Below are 17,294 nucleotides of genomic sequence, written 5' to 3' on the forward strand. Positions count from 1 at the left end.
TATCCCCACAGCCTCTCCTTCTATCCCCGCAGCCTCTCCTTCTATCCCCACAGCCTCTCCTTCTATCCCCACAGCCTCTCCTTCTATCCCCACAGCCTCTCAGTCTATCCCCACAGCCTCTCCTTCTATCCCCACAGCCTCTCCTTCTATCCCCACAGCCTCTCAGTCTATCCTCACAGCCTCTCCTTCTATCCCCACAGCCTCTCCTTCTATCCCCACAGCCTCTCCTTCTATCCCCACAGCCTCTCAGTCTATCCCCACAGCCTCTCCTTCTATCCCCACAGCCTCTCCTTCTATCCCCACAGCCTCTCCTTCTATCCCCACAGCCTCTCCTTCTATCCCCACAGCCTCTCCTTCTATCCCCACAGCCTCTCAGTCTATCCCCACAGCCTCTCCTTCTATCCCCACAGCCTCTCCTTCTATCCCCACAGCCTCTCAGTCTATCCCCACAGCCTCTCCTTCTATCCCCACAGCCTCTCCTTCTATCCCCACAGCCTCTCCTTCTATCCCCACAGCCTCTCCTTCTATCCCCACAGCCTCTCCTTCTATCCCCACAGCCTCTCAGTCTATCCCCACAGCCTCTCCTTCTATCCCCACAGCCTCTCCTTCTATCCCCACAGCCTCTCAGTCTATCCCCACAGCCTCTCCTTCTATCCCCACAGCCTCTCCTTCTATCCCCACAGCCTCTCAGTCTATACCCACAGCCTCTCCTTCTATCCCCACAGCCTCTCCTTCTATCCCCACAGCCTCTCCTTCTATCCCCACAGCCTCTCCTTCTATCCCCACAGCCTCTCCTTCTATCCCCACAGCCTCCCATCAGGCCAGCAAGCTAGCCTCCCAGCAAGCTAGCCTCCCATTTCACAGCTATCTCTCTCTGATTACAGCTGCAGAGCTAGGAAAGAGAAGAGAAGAGAACACACACACACACACACACACACACACACACTTGGAGGGAGGGAGAAGGATTATTTATTTTCTTTGATATCTTTTTTCCCCCCGTTAACGATAGCAATATCCAGGCTGGGCATGAGGAAGAGGTGTCGCTGGGATGTCAACTGATGTCATGGTAACCTGGCAGACTGAGCCAGGTTCAAAGATTGGTGCGGTGCCACAGTTTTGAGGAAAACTCATTGGTCAAACCCAGGTGTTAGATTGGGCTCTTTTGAAGTAATTTTACCAGAGTAGAGCAGGAACCCTGAGGGAACTCAAACCTGTCAGTGGCCTGTGCCAATGTACGACTCATATTCAGTAGAACCACCTAGAGCAGAGGTCCGGAGCCTGTTTGGTTTTCCTGTTCTACCTGATCATTTCTGGCAACCACCTGGTGTCCTAAATCAGTGCCTGATTAGAGGCAAATCATTTTAAAAGCAGTGGAACTGGCTTCCATGTCCAGAATTGAATTTAAGGGACCTAGAGGATATGCAGTTACTTCTGTCAGTGATCTATGGCCTGCCAACATACAGAATACACATAGTTATGGGCAGGAGTTTATCCTTTTCTGCTCCATACCTGTTGACTGGTCTCTCTATGTCCAGCAGTTTGAGGATGGACTTGCCGTCCATGTCCGGAGGCACGTCCATGCCAGCGATGTCCAGGATGGTGGGCGCCAGGTCAATGTTCAGCACCACGTGAGGGTTGCTATGGAGACGCAGGGGGCGATAAGGGGACAAGGTTATTACGGCGCATGTCAGATGGTATCTGGTTGGTTAACGTCAGCTGATGAGAGGGATGGAGAGTGAGAGATGGGAGCGACCGAGAAACAGAGAGAGAGAGAGAGAGAGAAAGTGAGAGAAGGGGAAAAAAATATGACATTATAAAATCCATGTACACAAGCTTCCCACAATAAGTTGGGTGAATTTTGGCCCATTCCTCCTGACAGAGCTGGTGTAACTGAGTTAGGTTTGTAGGCCTCCTTACTCGCACACGCTTTTTCAGTTCTGACCACAAATTTTCTATGGGATTGAGGTCAGGGCTTTGTGATGGCCACTCCAATACCATGACTTTGTTGTCCTTAAGCCATTTTGCCACAACTTTGGAAGTATGCTTGGGTTCATTGTTCATTGTTCATTTGGAAAACCCATTTGTGACCAAGCTTTAAGTTCCTGACGGATGTCTTGAGATGTTGCTTCATTATATCCACATAATTTATCTTTCTCATGATACCATCTATTTTGTGAAGTGCACCAGTCCCTCTTGCAGCAAAGCACCCCCACAACATGATGCTGTTACCCCCGTGCTTCACGGTTGGGATGGTGTTCTACGGCTTGCAAGCCTCCCCTTTTTTCCTCCAAACATAACGATGGTCATTATGGCCAAACAGTTCTATTATTGTTTCATCAGACCAGAGGACATTTCTCCAAAAAATACAATCTTTGTTCCCATGTGCCGTTGCAAACCATAGTCTGGCTTTTTTATGGCGGTTTTGGAGCAGTGGCTCTTCCTTGCTGAGTGGCCTTTCAGGTTATGTCGATATATGACTCGTTTTACTGTGAATATAGATACTTTCGTACCTGTTTCCTCCAGCATCTTCACAAGTTCCTTTGCTGTTCTGTGATTGATTTGCATTTTTCGCACCAAAGTACGTTAATCCCTAGGAGACTTCCTGAGCGGTTTGACGGCTGCGTGGTCCCATGGCGTTTATACTTGCGTACTATTGCTTGTACAGATGAACGTGGAACCTTCAGGCATTTGGAAATTTCTCCCAAGGATGAACCAGACTTTTTGAGGTCTACAATTTTCTATCTGAGCTCTTGACTGATTTCTTTTGATTTTCCAATGATGTCAAGCAAAGAGGCACTGCGTTTGAAGATAGGTCTTGAAATACATCCACAGGTACACCTCCAATTGACTCAAATTATGTCAATTAGCCTATCAGAAGCTTCTAAAGCCATGACATCATTTTCGGGAATTTTCCAAGCTGTTAAAAGGCACAGTCAACTTAGTGTATGTAAACTTCTGACCCACTGGAATTGTGATACAGTGAATTATAAGTTAAATAATCTGTCTGTAAACAATTGTTGGAAAAATAACTTGTGTCATGCACAAAGTAGATGTTCTAACCAACTTGCCAAAACTATAGTTTGTTAACAAGAAATTTGTGGAGTGGTTGAAAAACTAGTTTTTATGACTCCAAGCTAAGTGTATGTAAACATCCTACTTCAACTGTATATGGAGCGTCTGAGTGTCCCCTGGCCCAAGAGGACTTGACACTGAATGGTGATGTTCAACTGACTGTCTAAATCATCCAAACAAATGAGAGCAAAACAAAGTCAATCCCTCTGGGATCAGGCAGATGTTACTTTTCTTCTATTGTAATATAAATAGACATCTCCCATCTCTTTCTCTCACCTCTACCTCATCTCTCATCTCTCTCTCTCTCTCTGCCATTGGTCTTACGGAGGGATCAGGGGGATAGAACAGCTATGTAGAGGATTTGGATGATGTATAATGACACAAAAGGTTTGATGTTAGTATGTATGGATCAGTTCCACGGGGGTTACGTCATCCACAGATCAGCACCCATACAGCCATATGATACAACAGCCCTTAGAACCTTACCTGGCTCCTGCCTCCACGTTGGGCCCTCGGATGTAGAAGGGTACTCGAATGTCAAACTCGTAGGGCATGGACTTGCCCTTGACCAGGCCAAACTGACCAATGTGGTAGCCGTGGTCAGCTGTGTAGATGATATATGTGTTGTCCAGTTCTCCAGTCTCAGCCAGCATGTTATACACCTAGAACACAGGACAGATAGCATGATATACACCTAGAACACAGGACAGATAGCATGTTATACACCTAGAACACAGGACAGATAGCATGTTATACACCTGGAACACAGGACAGATAGCATGTTATACACCTAGAACACAGGACAGATAGCATGTTATACACCTAGAACACAGGACAGATAGCATGTTATACACCTGGAACACAGGACAGACAGCATGTTATACACCTAGAACACAGGACAGATAGCATGTTATACACCTAGAACACAGGACAGATAGCATGTTATACACGTAGAACACAGGACAGATAGCATGTTATACACCTAGAACACAGGACAGACAGCATGTTATACACCTAGAACACAGGACAGATAGCATGTTATACACCTAGAACACAGGACAGATAGCATGTTATACACCTAGAACACAGGACAGATAGCATGTTATACACCTAGAACACAGGACAGATAGCATGTTATACACCTGGAACACAGGACAGATAGCATGTTATACACCTAGAACACAGGACAGATAGCATGTTATACACCTAGAACACAGGACAGATAGCATGTTATACACCTAGAACACAGGACAGATAGCATGTTATACACCTAGAACACAGGACAGATAGCATGTTATACACCTAGAACACAGGACAGATAGCATGTTATACACCTAGAACACAGGACAGATAGCATGTTATACACCTAGAACACAGGACAGATAGCATGTTATACACCTGGAACACAGGACAGATAGCATGTTATACACCTAGAAGACAGGACAGATAGCATGTTATACACCTAGAACACAGGACAGATAGCATGTTATACACCTAGAACACAGGACAGAGAGCATGTTATAGACCTAGAACACAGGACAGATAGCATGTTATACACCTAGAACACAGGACAGATAGCATGTTATACACCTAGAACACAGGACAGATAGCATGTTATACACCTAGAACACAGGACAGATAGCATGTTATACACCTAGAACACAGGACAGATAGCATGTTATACACCTACAACACAGGACAGATAGCATGTTATACACCTAGAACACAGGACAGATAGCATGTTATACACCTAGAACACAGGACAGATAGCATGTTATACACCTGGAACACAGGACAAATAGCATGTTATACACCTGGAACACAGGACAGATAGCATGTTATACACCTAGAACACAGGACAGATAGCATGTCATACACCTAGAACACAGGACAGATAGCATGTTATACACCTAGAACACAGTACAGATAGCATGTTATACACCTAGAACACAGGACAGATAGCATGTTATACACCTAGAACACAGTACAGATATCATGTTATACACCTAGAACACAGGACAGATAGCATGTTATACACCTAGAACACAGGACAGATAGCATGTTATACACCTAGAACACAGGACAGATAGCATGTTGTACACCTAGAACACAGTACAGATAGCAAGTTATACACCTAGAACACAGGACAGATAGCATGTTATACACCTAGAACACAGTACAGATAGCATGTTATACACCTGGAACACAGGACAGATAGCATGTTATGCACCTGGAAAACAGGACAGATAGCATGTTATACACCTGGAAAACAGGACAGATAGCAATTAACACAGGACAGATAGTGATGGTCTCTGCTAGGGCAATGGAATGTACTAATGGTCTCTGCTAGGACAATGGAATGTACTGATGGTCTCTGCTAGGACAATGGAATGTACTGATGGTCTCTGCTAGGGCAATGGAATGTACTGATGGTCTCTGCTAGGACAATGGAATGTACTGATGGTCTCTGCTAGGACAATGGAATGTACTGATGGTCTCTGCTAGGACAATGGAATGTACTGATGGTCTCTGCTAGGACAATGGAATGTACTTTTGGTCTCTACTAGGACAATGGAATGTACTGATGGTCTCTGCTAGGGCAATGGAATGTATTGATGGTCTCTGCTAGGACAATGGAATGTACTGATGGTCTCTGCTAGGACAATGGAATGTACTGATGGTCTCTGCTAGGACAATGGAATGTACTTTTGGTCTCTACTAGGACAATGGAATGTACTGATGGTCTCTGCTAGGACAATGGAATGTACTGATGGTCTCTGCTAGGACAATGGAATGTACTGATGGTCTCTATTAGGGCAATGCTATGTAGTGATGGACAGGTACAGATGGAAACATGCAGAATGAATAATATATGATGATCATGTATCCCATTTAGCAGACACTTTTATCTGAAGCAACTTACAGTCATGCGCGCATACATTTTGCATACGGGTGGCCCCGGGAATTGAACACAATACCCTGGTCTTGCAAGAGCCATGCTCTACCAACAGAGCCGTAAAGTGATCCTGTATTTAGGGGGTGGCGCCCGGCTCACCTTCTCCACGCTGTCGTCCACAGAGAGCAGGGTCTGCAGCCTCTTCCTCTGTAGCATGTTGGTGAACTCCATGTGGATGGGCTTCATGGAACCAGTGTAACTCATGATCCAGTGCTTGTCCGGGTTCGGGGCATAGTTGTAGCTGGGAGTGCTGAGAGAAGACAGGGAGCCAAAGGGTTCAGAGGAGTTCAGTGACATCGTATTGACACATTGACAAAAGTATATTTTGAAAAGTTTTTGACATTGAGTTTTTAATTACGCTTTAGATGTAGAGGGATCACTCATAGACACAAAGTCCCCAACACAATTAACTCTTGACCCAAATATAGCATTAATAGGTAATGGAAAACAGATAGGTGATTCCATTGTTCTTGGTAGGTGATTCCATTGTTCTTGGTAGGTGATTCCATTGTTCTCTGTAGGTGTTTCCATTGTTCTTGGTAGGTGATTCCATTGTTCTTGGTAGGTGAATCCATTGATCTTGGTAGGTGAATCCATTGATCTTGGTAGGTGATTCCATTGTTCTTGGTAGGTGATTCCATTGTTCTTGGTAGGTGAATCCATTGATCTTGGTAGGTGAATCCATTGATCTTGGTAGGTGATTCCATTGTTCTTGGTAGGTGATTCCATTGTTCTTGGTAGGTGAATCCATTGATCTTGGTAGGTGATTCCATTGTTCTTGGTAGGTGATTCCATTGTTCTCTGTAGGTGTTTCCATTGTTCTTGGTAGGTGATTCCATTGTTCTCTGTAGGTGTTTCCATTGTTCTGGGTAGGTGATTCCATTGTTCTTGGTAGGTGATTCCATTGTTCTTGGTAGGTGATTCCATTGTTCTTGGTAGGTGATTCCATTGTTCTTGGTAGGTGATTCCATTGTTCTTGGTTGTGATGGTTTAGTCTGTCTTTAATTAACTACATCTGTATTGTACAAAAATACAATACACACAACTGTGTGTGTGTGTGTGTCTGTGTGTGTGTGTGTGTCTGTGCGTGTGTGTGTGTGACTGTGCATGTGTGTTTGTGACTGTGTGTGTGTGTGTCTGTGTGTGTGTGTGACTGTGAGTGTGTGTGTGTGTGTGTGTGACTGTGCATGTGTGTGTGTGTGTGTGACTGTGTGTGTGTGACTGTGCATGTGTGTGTGTGACTGTGCGTGTGTGCATGACTGTGCGTGTGTGTGTGACTGAATGTGTGTGTGTGACTGTGTGTGTGTGACTGTGTGTGTGTGTGTGTGTGTGTGTGTGTGTGTGTGTGACTGCATGTGTGTGTGTGTGTGTGTGTGTATGACTGCGTGTGTGTGTGTGTGTGTGTATGACTGCGTGTGTGTGTGTGTGAGGCAGGAGAGTAAATTACTTTATAGGATGAACTACGTGGCCAAAAGTATGTGGGTGTTAAATTAGTGGATTCTATTTCAGCCACACTCGTTGCTGACAGGTGTATAACATCGGGAACACAGCCATGAAATCTCCATAGACAAACATTGGCAGTAGGATGGCCCGTAATGAAGAGAATCTTGGTTCCGGGGATGCCAGAAAAACACTTCTTACCCGAATGCATAGTGCCATCTGTAACGTTTGGTGGAGGAGGAATAATGATCTGGGGCTGTTTTTTTGTGGTTCGGCCAAGGACCCATTAGTTCGAGTGAAGGGAAATCCTAACTCTACAGCACACAATGACATTCTATACGATTCTGTGCTTCCAACATTGTGGCAACGGTCTGGGGAAGGCCCTTTCCTGTTTCAGCATGACAATGCCCCTGTGCACAAAGCAAGGTCAATATAGAAATGGTTTGTTGAAATCGGTGTGGAAGAACATGTCTGGCCTGCACAAAGCCCTGACCTCAACCACATCAAACACATTTGGGAAGAATTGGAACACCGACTGCGAACCAGGCCTAATCGCCCAACATCAGCGCCTGATCTCACTAACGCTCTTGTGGCTGAATGGAAGCAAGTCCCCGCAGCAATGTTCCAACATTTATTGGAAAGCCTTCTCAGGAGAGTGGAGGCTGTTATAGCAGCAAAGGGGGGACCAACTCCATGTTATAATGCCCATGATTTCTGAATGAGATGTTCAACGAGCACTTTTGGTCAAGAAGTATACATTAGGACAATGGGAGAAGGGAAATGTATTGGGGCTGGTGGCTGGCTGGTCACTGGTTAAATTAAAAAGACTCTCTCTCCAGTGAGTTGTGCAGTGGGAGGATGTTGTGTGTGTGTCTGATTTGGAAAGGAACACACACACGCACGCACGCACGCACGCACGCACGCACGCACGCACGCACACACACACACACACACACACACACACACACACACACACACACACAGAGGGGGGGGGGGCATCACCACCATCTGAATTATCTCCAGAAAACAACTGTCTCTTATCATGTGATTGTGTTACTCCCTCCACTCTCACCTGTTCCCTCCACTCTCACCTGTTCCCTCCATCTCACCCTCCCTCCACTCTCACCTGTTCCCTCCACTCTCACCTGTTCCCTCCATCTCACCCTCCCTCCACTCTCACCTGTTCCCTCCACTCTCACCTGTTCCCTCCATCTCACCCTCCCTCCACTCTCACCTGTTCCCTCCATCTCAACCTCCCTCCACTCTCACCTGTTCCCTCCACTCTCACCTGTTCCCTCCATCTCACCCTCCCTCCACTCTCACCTGTTCCCTCCACTCTCACCTGTTCCCTCCACTCTCACCTGTTCCCTCCATCTCACCCTCCCTCCACTCTCACCTGTTCCCTCCACTCTCACCTGTTCCCTCCATCTCACCCTCCCTCAACTCTCACCTGTTCCCTCCACTCTCACCTGTTCCCTCCATCTCACCCTCCCTCCACTCTCACCTGTTCCCTCCACTCTCACCTGTTCCCTCCATCTCACCCTCCCTCCACTCTCACCTGTTCCCTCCACTCTCACCTGTTCCCTCCATCTCACCCTCCCTCCACTCTCACCTGTTCCCTCCACTCTCACCTGTTCCCTCCATCTCACCCTCCCTCCACTCTCACCTGTTCCCTCCACTCTCACCTGTTCCCTCCATCTCACCCTCCCTCCACTCTCACCTGTTCCCTCCACTCTCACCTGTTCCCTCCATCTCACCCTCCCTCCACTCTCACCTGTTCCCTCCACTCTCACCTGTTCCCTCCATCTCACCCTCCCTCCACTCTCACCTGTTCCCTCCACTCTCACCTGTTCCCTCCATCTCACCCTCCCTCCACTCTCACCTGTTCCCTCCACTCTCACCTGTTCCCTCCATCTCACCCTCCCTCCACTCTCACCTGTTCCCTCCACTCTCACCTGTTCCCTCCATCTCACCCTCCCTCCACTCTCACCTGTTCCCTCCACTCTCACCTGTTCCCTCCACTCTCACCTGTTCCCTCCATCTCACCCTCCCTCCACTCTCACCTGTTCCCTCCACTCTCACCTGTTCCCTCCATCTCACCCTCCCTCAACTCTCACCTGTTCCCTCCACTCTCACCTGTTCCCTCCATCTCACCCTCCCTCCACTCTCACCTGTTCCCTCCACTCTCACCTGTTCCCTCCATCTCACCCTCCCTCCACTCTCACCTGTTCCCTCCACTCTCACCTGTTCCCTCCATCTCACCCTCCCTCCACTCTCACCTGTTCCCTCCACTCTCACCTGTTCCCTCCATCTCACCCTCCCTCCACTCTCACCTGTTCCCTCCACTCTCACCTGTTCCCTCCATCTCACCCTCCCTCCACTCTCACCTGTTCCCTCCACTCTCACCTGTTCCCTCCATCTCACCCTCCCTCCACTCTCACCTGTTCCCTCCACTCTCACCTGTTCCCTCCATCTCACCCTCCCTCCACTCTCACCTGTTCCCTCCACTCTCACCTGTTCCCTCCATCTCACCCTCCCTCCACTCTCACCTGTTCCCTCCACTCTCACCTGTTCCCTCCATCTCACCCTCCCTCCACTCTCACCTGTTCCCTCCACTCTCACCTGTTCCCTCCATCTCACCCTCCCTCCACTCTCACCTGTTCCCTCCACTCTCACCTGTTCCCTCCATCTCACCCTCCCTCCACTCTCACCTGTTCCCTCCACTCTCACCTGTTCCCTCCATCTCACCCTCCCTCCACTCTCACCTGTTCCCTCCACTCTCACCTGTTCGCTCCATCTCACCCTCCCTCCACTCTCACCTGTTCCCTCCACTCTCACCTGTTCCCTCCATCTCACCCTCCCTCCACTCTCACCTGTTCCCTCCATCTCACCCTCCCTCCACTCTCACCTGTTCCCTCCACTCTCACCTGTTCCCTCCATCTCACCCTCCCTCCACTCTCACCTGTTCCCTCCACTCTCACCTGTTCCCTCCATCTCACCCTCCCTCCACTCTCACCTGTTCCCTCCACTCTCACCTGTTCCCTCCATCTCACCCTCCCTCCACTCTCACCTGTTCCCTCCACTCTCACCTGTTCCCTCCATCTCACCCTCCCTCCACTCTCACCTGTTCCCTCCACTCTCACCTGTTCCCTCCATCTCACCCTCCCTCCACTCTCACCTGTTCCCTCCATCTCACCCTCCCTCCACTCTCACCTGTTCCCTCCATCTCACCTGTTCCCTCCACTCTCACCTGTTCCCTCCATCTCACCCTCCCTCCACTCTCACCTGTTCCCTCCACTCTCACCTGTTCCCTCCATCTCACCCTCCCTCCACTCTCACCTGTTACCTCCACTCTCACCTGTTCCCTCCATCTCACCCTCCCTCCACTCTCACCTGTTCCCTCCACTCTCACCTGTTCCCTCCATCTCACCCTCCCTCCACTCTCACCTGTTCCCTCCACTCTCACCTGTTCCCTCCATCTCACCCTCCCTCCACTCTCACCTGTTCCCTCCACTCTCACCTGTTCCCTCCATCTCACCCTCCCTCCACTCTCACCTGTTCCCTCCACTCTCACCTGTTCCCTCCATCTCACCCTCCCTCCACTCTCACCTGTTCCCTCCACTCTCACCTGTTCCCTCCATCTCACCCTCCCTCCACTCTCACCTGTTCCCTCCACTCTCACCTGTTCCCTCCATCTCACCCTCCCGCCACTCTCACCTGTTCCCTCCACTCTCACCTGTTCCCTCCATCTCACCCTCCCTCCACTCTCACCTGTTCCCTCCATCTAACCCTCCCTCCACTCTCACCTGTTCCCTCCATCTCACCCTCCCTCCACTCTCACCTGTTCCCTCCATCTCACCCTCCCTCCACTCTCACCTGTTCCCTCCACTCTCACCTGTTCCCTCCACTCTCACCTGTTCCCTCCATCTCACCCTCCCTCCACTCTCACCTGTTCCCTCCATCTCACCCTCCCTCCACTCTCACCTGTTCCCTCCATCTCACCCTCCCTCCACTCTCACCTGTTCCCTCCATCTCACCCTCCCTCCACTCTCACCTGTTCCCTCCATCTCACCCTCCCTCCACTCTCACCTGTTCCGTCCATCTCACCCTCCCTCCACTCTCACCTGTTCCCTCATCTCACCCTCCCTCCACTCTCACCTGTTCCCTCCATCTCACCCTCCCTCCACTCTCACCTGTTCCCTCCATCTCACCCTCCCTCCACTCTCACCTGTTCCCTCCACTCTCACCTGTTCCCTCCATCTCACCCTCCCTCCACTCTCACCTGTTCCCTCCACTCTCACCTGTTCCCTCCACTCTCACCTGTTCCCTCCATCTCACCCTCCCTCCACTCTCACCTGTTCCCTCCACTCTCACCTGTTCCCTCCATCTCACCCTCCCTCCACTCTCACCTGTTCCCTCCACTCTCACCTGTTCCCTCCATCTCACCCTCCCTCCACTCTCACCTGTTCCCTCCACTCTCACCTGTTCCCTCCATCTCACCCTCCCTCCACTCTCACCTGTTCCCTCCACTCTCACCTGTTCCCTCCATCTCACCCTCCCTCCACTCTCACCTGTTCCCTCCACTCTCACCTGTTCCCTCCATCTCACCCTCCCTCCACTCTCACCTGTTCCCTCCACTCTCACCTGTTCCCTCCATCTCACCCTCCCTCCACTCTCACCTGTTCCCTCCACTCTCACCTGTTCCCTCCATCTCACCCTCCCTCCACTCTCACCTGTTCCCTCCACTCTCACCTGTTCCCTCCATCTCACCCTCCCTCCACTCTCACCTGTTCCCTCCACTCTCACCTGTTCCCTCCATCTCACCCTCCCTCCACTCTCACCTGTTCCCTCCACTCTCACCTGTTCCCTCCATCTCACCCTCCCTCCACTCTCACCTGTTCCCTCCACTCTCACCTGTTCCCTCCATCTCACCCTCCCTCCACTCTCACCTGTTCCCTCCATCTCACCTGGTCCCTCCATCTCACCCTCCCTCCACTCTCACCTGTTCCCTCCACTCTCACTTGTTCCCTCCATCTCACCCTCCCTCCACTCTCACCTGTTCCCTCCACTCTCACCTGTTCCCTCCATCTCACCCTCCCTCCACTCTCACCTGTTCCCTCCACTCTCACCTGTTCCCTCCATCTCACCCTCCCTCCACTCTCACCTGTTCCCTCCACTCTCACCTTTTCCCTCCATCTCACCCTCCCTCCACTCTCACCTGTTCCCTCCATCTCACCCTCCCTCCACTCTCACCTGTTCCCTCCATCTCACCCTCCCTCCACTCTCACCTGTTCCCTCCATCTCACCCTCCCTCCACTCTCACCTGTTCCCTCCACTCTCACCTGTTCCCTCCACTCTCACCTGTTCCCTCCATCTCACCCTCCCTCCACTCTCACCTGTTCCCTCCATCTCACCCTCCCTCCACTCTCACCTGTTCCCTCCATCTCACCCTCCCTCCACTCTCACCTGTTCCCTCCATCTCACCCTCCCTCCACTCTCACCTGTTCCCTCCATCTCACCCTCCCTCCACTCTCACCTGTTCCCTCCATCTCACCCTTTCTCCACTCTCACCTGTTCCCTCCATCTCACCCTCCCTCCACTCTCACCTGTTCCCTCCATCTCACCCTCCCTCCACTCTCACCTGTTCCCTCATCTCACCCTCCCTCCACTCTCACCTGTTCCCTCCATCTCACCCTCCCTCCACTCTCACCTGTTCCCTCCATCTCACCCTCCCTCCACTCTCACCTGTTCCCTCCATCTCACCCTCCCTCCACTCTCACCTGTTCCCTCCATCTCACCCTCCCTCCACTCTCACCTGTTCCCTCCATCTCACCCTCCCTCCACTCTCACCTGTTCCCTCCATCTCACCCTCCCTCCACTCTCACCTGTTCTCTCCATCTCACCCTCCCTCCACTTTCACCTGTTCCCTCCACTCTCACCCTCCCTCCACTCTCACCCTCCCTCCACTCTCACCTGTTCCCTCCATCTCACCCTCCCTCCACTCTCACCTGTTCCCTCCATCTCACCCTCCCTCCACTCTCACCTGTTCCCTCCATCTCACCCTCCCTCCACTCTCACCTGTTCCCTCCATCTCACCCTCCCTCCACTCTCACCTGTTCCCTCCATCTCACCCTCCCTCCACTCTCACCTGTTCCCTCCATCTCACCCTCCCTCCACTAGTCCCCATCTTTCCCTCCGTATCTGTCTTTCCTCTCTCCCTCTGTATCTCTCCCAGACGGTCCACTGGCTCTGTGGTGTATCTAAGCAGCTTTAATAGCTGTGACAGTTGACAGCACAGCGATAAAGGATCAGCTGCATTTGTTTATCTCAGCTTTGGTGTGATTAAAGGAAGATTTAGCATGCTTCCAGTGCTACTGCCCCCACGAGATCCCCAGCAGACCCCCTATAGACCCCCAATAGACCTCCTCCAGACCCCCAGCAGACCCCCTATAGACCTCCAATAGACCTCCTCCAGACCCCCAGCAGACCCCCTATAGACCCCCAGGAGACCCCCTCCAGACCCCCAGCAGACCCCCTATAGACCTCCAATAGACCTCCTCCAGACCCCCAGCAGACCCCCTATAGACCCCCAGGAGACCCCCTCCAGACCCCCAGCAGACCCCCTATTGACCTCCTCCAGACCTCCTATAGACCTCCTCCAGACCCCCCATAGACCCCTTATAGACCTCCTCCAGACCTCCTATAGACCTCCTCCAGACCTCCTATAGACCTCCTCCAGACCCCCTATAGACCTCCTCCAGACCTCCTATAGACCTCCTCCAGACCTCCTATAGACCTCCTCCAGACCCCCCTAGACCCCTTATATACCTCCTCCAGACCTCCTATAGACCTCCTCCAGACCTCCTATAGACCTCCTCCAGATCTCCTCCAGACCCCCTGTAGACCTCCTCCAGACCTCCTCCAGACCCCCTATAGACCTCCTCCAGATCTCCTCCAGACCCCCTGTAGACCTACTCCAGACCTCCTCCAGACCCCCCTATAGACCTCCTCCAGACCTCCTCCAGACCCCCTATAGACCTCCTCCAGACCCCCTATTGACCTCCTCCAGACCCCCAGACCCCCCTAGCCACTCTGGTAAATGACTAATGTACATGTAAGTGTCTTGGCCAAAAGGGAGAGAGGCTGCAGCCTGTTCTCTATCTCTCTCACCCTGCTGGGTCTCTCCACTGTATTGGACAATGTGTTATCCGTTCTATCCTTGCAGGTCTCTCTCACGTCTAAGACTCCCAGCTGCTTCTGAACTGCTAAGCTATTTCCTCTTAAAAAGGGAGGGAAATATCGGATTGTTGGGGTCAGGGACAATCACCACTGGGTCTCAGAGGCAATCAACCATTTTTTTTTTTCTCTCCCACACAGAACAACTTCCAATAACCGAGTGGGAGACGGAATTGCAGAGAAGAAAGAAAAATGAGGAATTTCACGGTTGGAGATTGGATGCTATAGGGGGCTGTAGTGGGGTTTTGACACCAGGGCATGGTGGGAGAAGGGGTGAAGTTACGAGGTTATGGTGGGAGGTGAGGAGATATGGGAGTGGAGGGGGCAATAAGGTATTTGATGGATGGAAGAAGTGAGGGGAAGAGGTTGATAGGAGGTTTCCATGGTGCATGGGGATTAATACTGCTGTGTAGCTAAGCAGGGCTAACTGAACGGGGGTTCAGAGGGATTTGACATGGTGGATGATTGGGGTAACTATAGGGAGGCCAAGGGTGTTCTGAGGAATTAATGAGAGGCAAGGAGGGGTTCTCAGAGTTGGTGAAGTACACTGTGACACTGTGACACTCAGTACTATAGGAGAGAGAAGAGTTGGTGAAGTACACTGTGACACTGTGACACTCAGTACTATATGAGAGAGAAGAGTTGGTGAAGTACACTGTGACACTGTGACACTCAGTACTATAGGAGAGAGAAGAGTTGGTGAAGTACACTGTGACACTGTGACACTCAGTACTATAGCAGAGAGAAGAGTTGGTGAAGTACACTGTGACACTGTGACACTCAGTACTATAGGAGAGAGAAGAGTTGGTGAAGTACACTGTGACACTGTGACACTCAGTACTATAGGAGAGAGAAGAGTTGGTGAAGTACACTGTGACACTGTGACACTCAGTACTATAGGAGAGAGAAGAGTTGGTGAAGTACACTGTGACACTGTGACACTCAGTACTATAGGAGAGAGAAGAGTTGGTGAAGTACACTGTGACACTGTGACACTCAGTACTATAGGAGAGAGAAGAGTTGGTGAAGTACACTGTGACACTGTGACACTCAGTACTATAGGAGAGAGAAGAGTTGGTGAAGTACACTGTGACACTGTGACACTCAGTACTATAGGAGAGAGAAGAGTTGGTGAAGTACACTGTGACACTGTGACACTCAGTACTATAGCAGAGAGAAGAGTTGGTGAAGTACACTGTGACACTGTGACACTCAGTACTATAGGAGAGAGAAGAGTTGGTGAAGTACACTGTGACACTGTGACACTCAGTACTATAGCAGAGAGAAGAGTTGGTGAAGTACACTGTGACACTGTGACACTCAGTACTATAGGAGAGAGAAGAGTTGGTGAAGTACACTGTGACACTGTGACACTCAGTACTATAGCAGAGAGAAGAGTTGGTGAAGTACACTGTGACACTGTGACACTCAGTACTATAGGAGAGAGAAGAGTTGGTGAAGTACACTGACACTGTGACACTCAGTACTATAGGAGAGAGAAGAGTTGGTGAAGTACACTGTGACACTGTGACACTCAGTACTATAGGAGAGAGAAGAGTTGGTGAAGTACACTGTGACACTGTGACACTCAGTACTATAGGAGAGAGAAGAGTTGGTGAAGTACACTGTGACACTGTGACACTCAGTACTATAGGAGAGAGAAGAGTTGGTGAAGTACACTGTGACACTGTGACACTCAGTACTATAGGAGAGAGAAGAGTTGGTGAAGGACACTGTGACACTCAGTACTATAGGAGAGAGAAGAGTTGGTGAAGTACACTGTGACACTGTGACACTCAGTACTATAGGAGAGAGAAGAGTTGGTGAAGTACACTGTGACACTGTGACACTCAGTACTATAGGAGAGAGAAGAGTTGGTGAAGTACACTGTGACACTGTGACACTCAGTACTATAGGAGAGAGAAGAGTTGGTGAAGTACACTGTGACACTGTGACACTCAGTACTATAGGAGAGAGAAGAGTTGGTGAAGTACACTGTGACACTGTGACACTCAGTACTATAGGAGAGAGAAGAGTTGGTGAAGTACACTGTGACACTGTGACACTCAGTACTATAGGAGAGAGAAGAGTTGGTGAAGTACACTGTGACACTGTGACACTCAGTACTATAGGAGAGAGAAGAGTTGGTGAAGTACACTGTGACACTGTGACACTCAGTACTATAGCAGAGAGAAGAGTTGGTGAAGTACACTGTGACACTGTGACACTCAGTACTATAGGAGAGAGAAGAGTTGGTGAAGTACACTGTGACACTGTGACACTCAGTACTATAGGAGAGAGAAGAGTTGGTGAAGTACACTGTGACACTGTGACACTCAGTACTATAGGAGAGAGAAGAGTTGGTGAAGTACACTGTGACACTGTGACACTCAGTACTATAGGAGAGAGAAGAGTTGGTGAAGTACACTGTGACACTGTGACACTCAGTACTATAGGAGAGAGAAGAGTTGGTGAAGTACACTGTGACACTGTGACACTCAGTACTATAGCAGAGAGAAGAGTTGGTGAAGTACACTGTGACACTGTGACACTCAGTACTATAGGAGAGAGAAGAGTTGGTGAAGTACAC

At 50.1% G+C, this 17,294-nt stretch overlaps 1 protein-coding gene across 5 annotated transcripts in view; it reads right to left on the minus strand.

Moving 5' to 3' along the window:
- LOC110491155 (extracellular sulfatase Sulf-2) overlaps window positions 1–17,294 on the minus strand; it is a 267,272-nt gene that overhangs the window by 20,428 nt on the left and 229,550 nt on the right. For all 5 annotated transcript variants that reach the window (XM_036947627.1, XM_036947628.1, XM_036947629.1 and 2 more), the window contains 3 exons: window positions 6,128–6,278; window positions 3,559–3,734; window positions 1,510–1,638 (listed from right to left, as the gene is read on the minus strand). In XM_036947627.1, coding sequence (XP_036803522.1) covers window positions 1,510–1,638; window positions 3,559–3,734; window positions 6,128–6,278 — 456 coding nt within the window. The remainder of the gene's footprint in view (window positions 1–1,509; window positions 1,639–3,558; window positions 3,735–6,127; window positions 6,279–17,294) is intronic.

The sequence above is a fragment of the Oncorhynchus mykiss genome, chromosome 16 (assembly GCF_013265735.2).
Source record: "Oncorhynchus mykiss isolate Arlee chromosome 16, USDA_OmykA_1.1, whole genome shotgun sequence".
In the NCBI taxonomy this organism is placed as follows: Eukaryota; Metazoa; Chordata; class Actinopteri; order Salmoniformes; family Salmonidae; genus Oncorhynchus; species Oncorhynchus mykiss.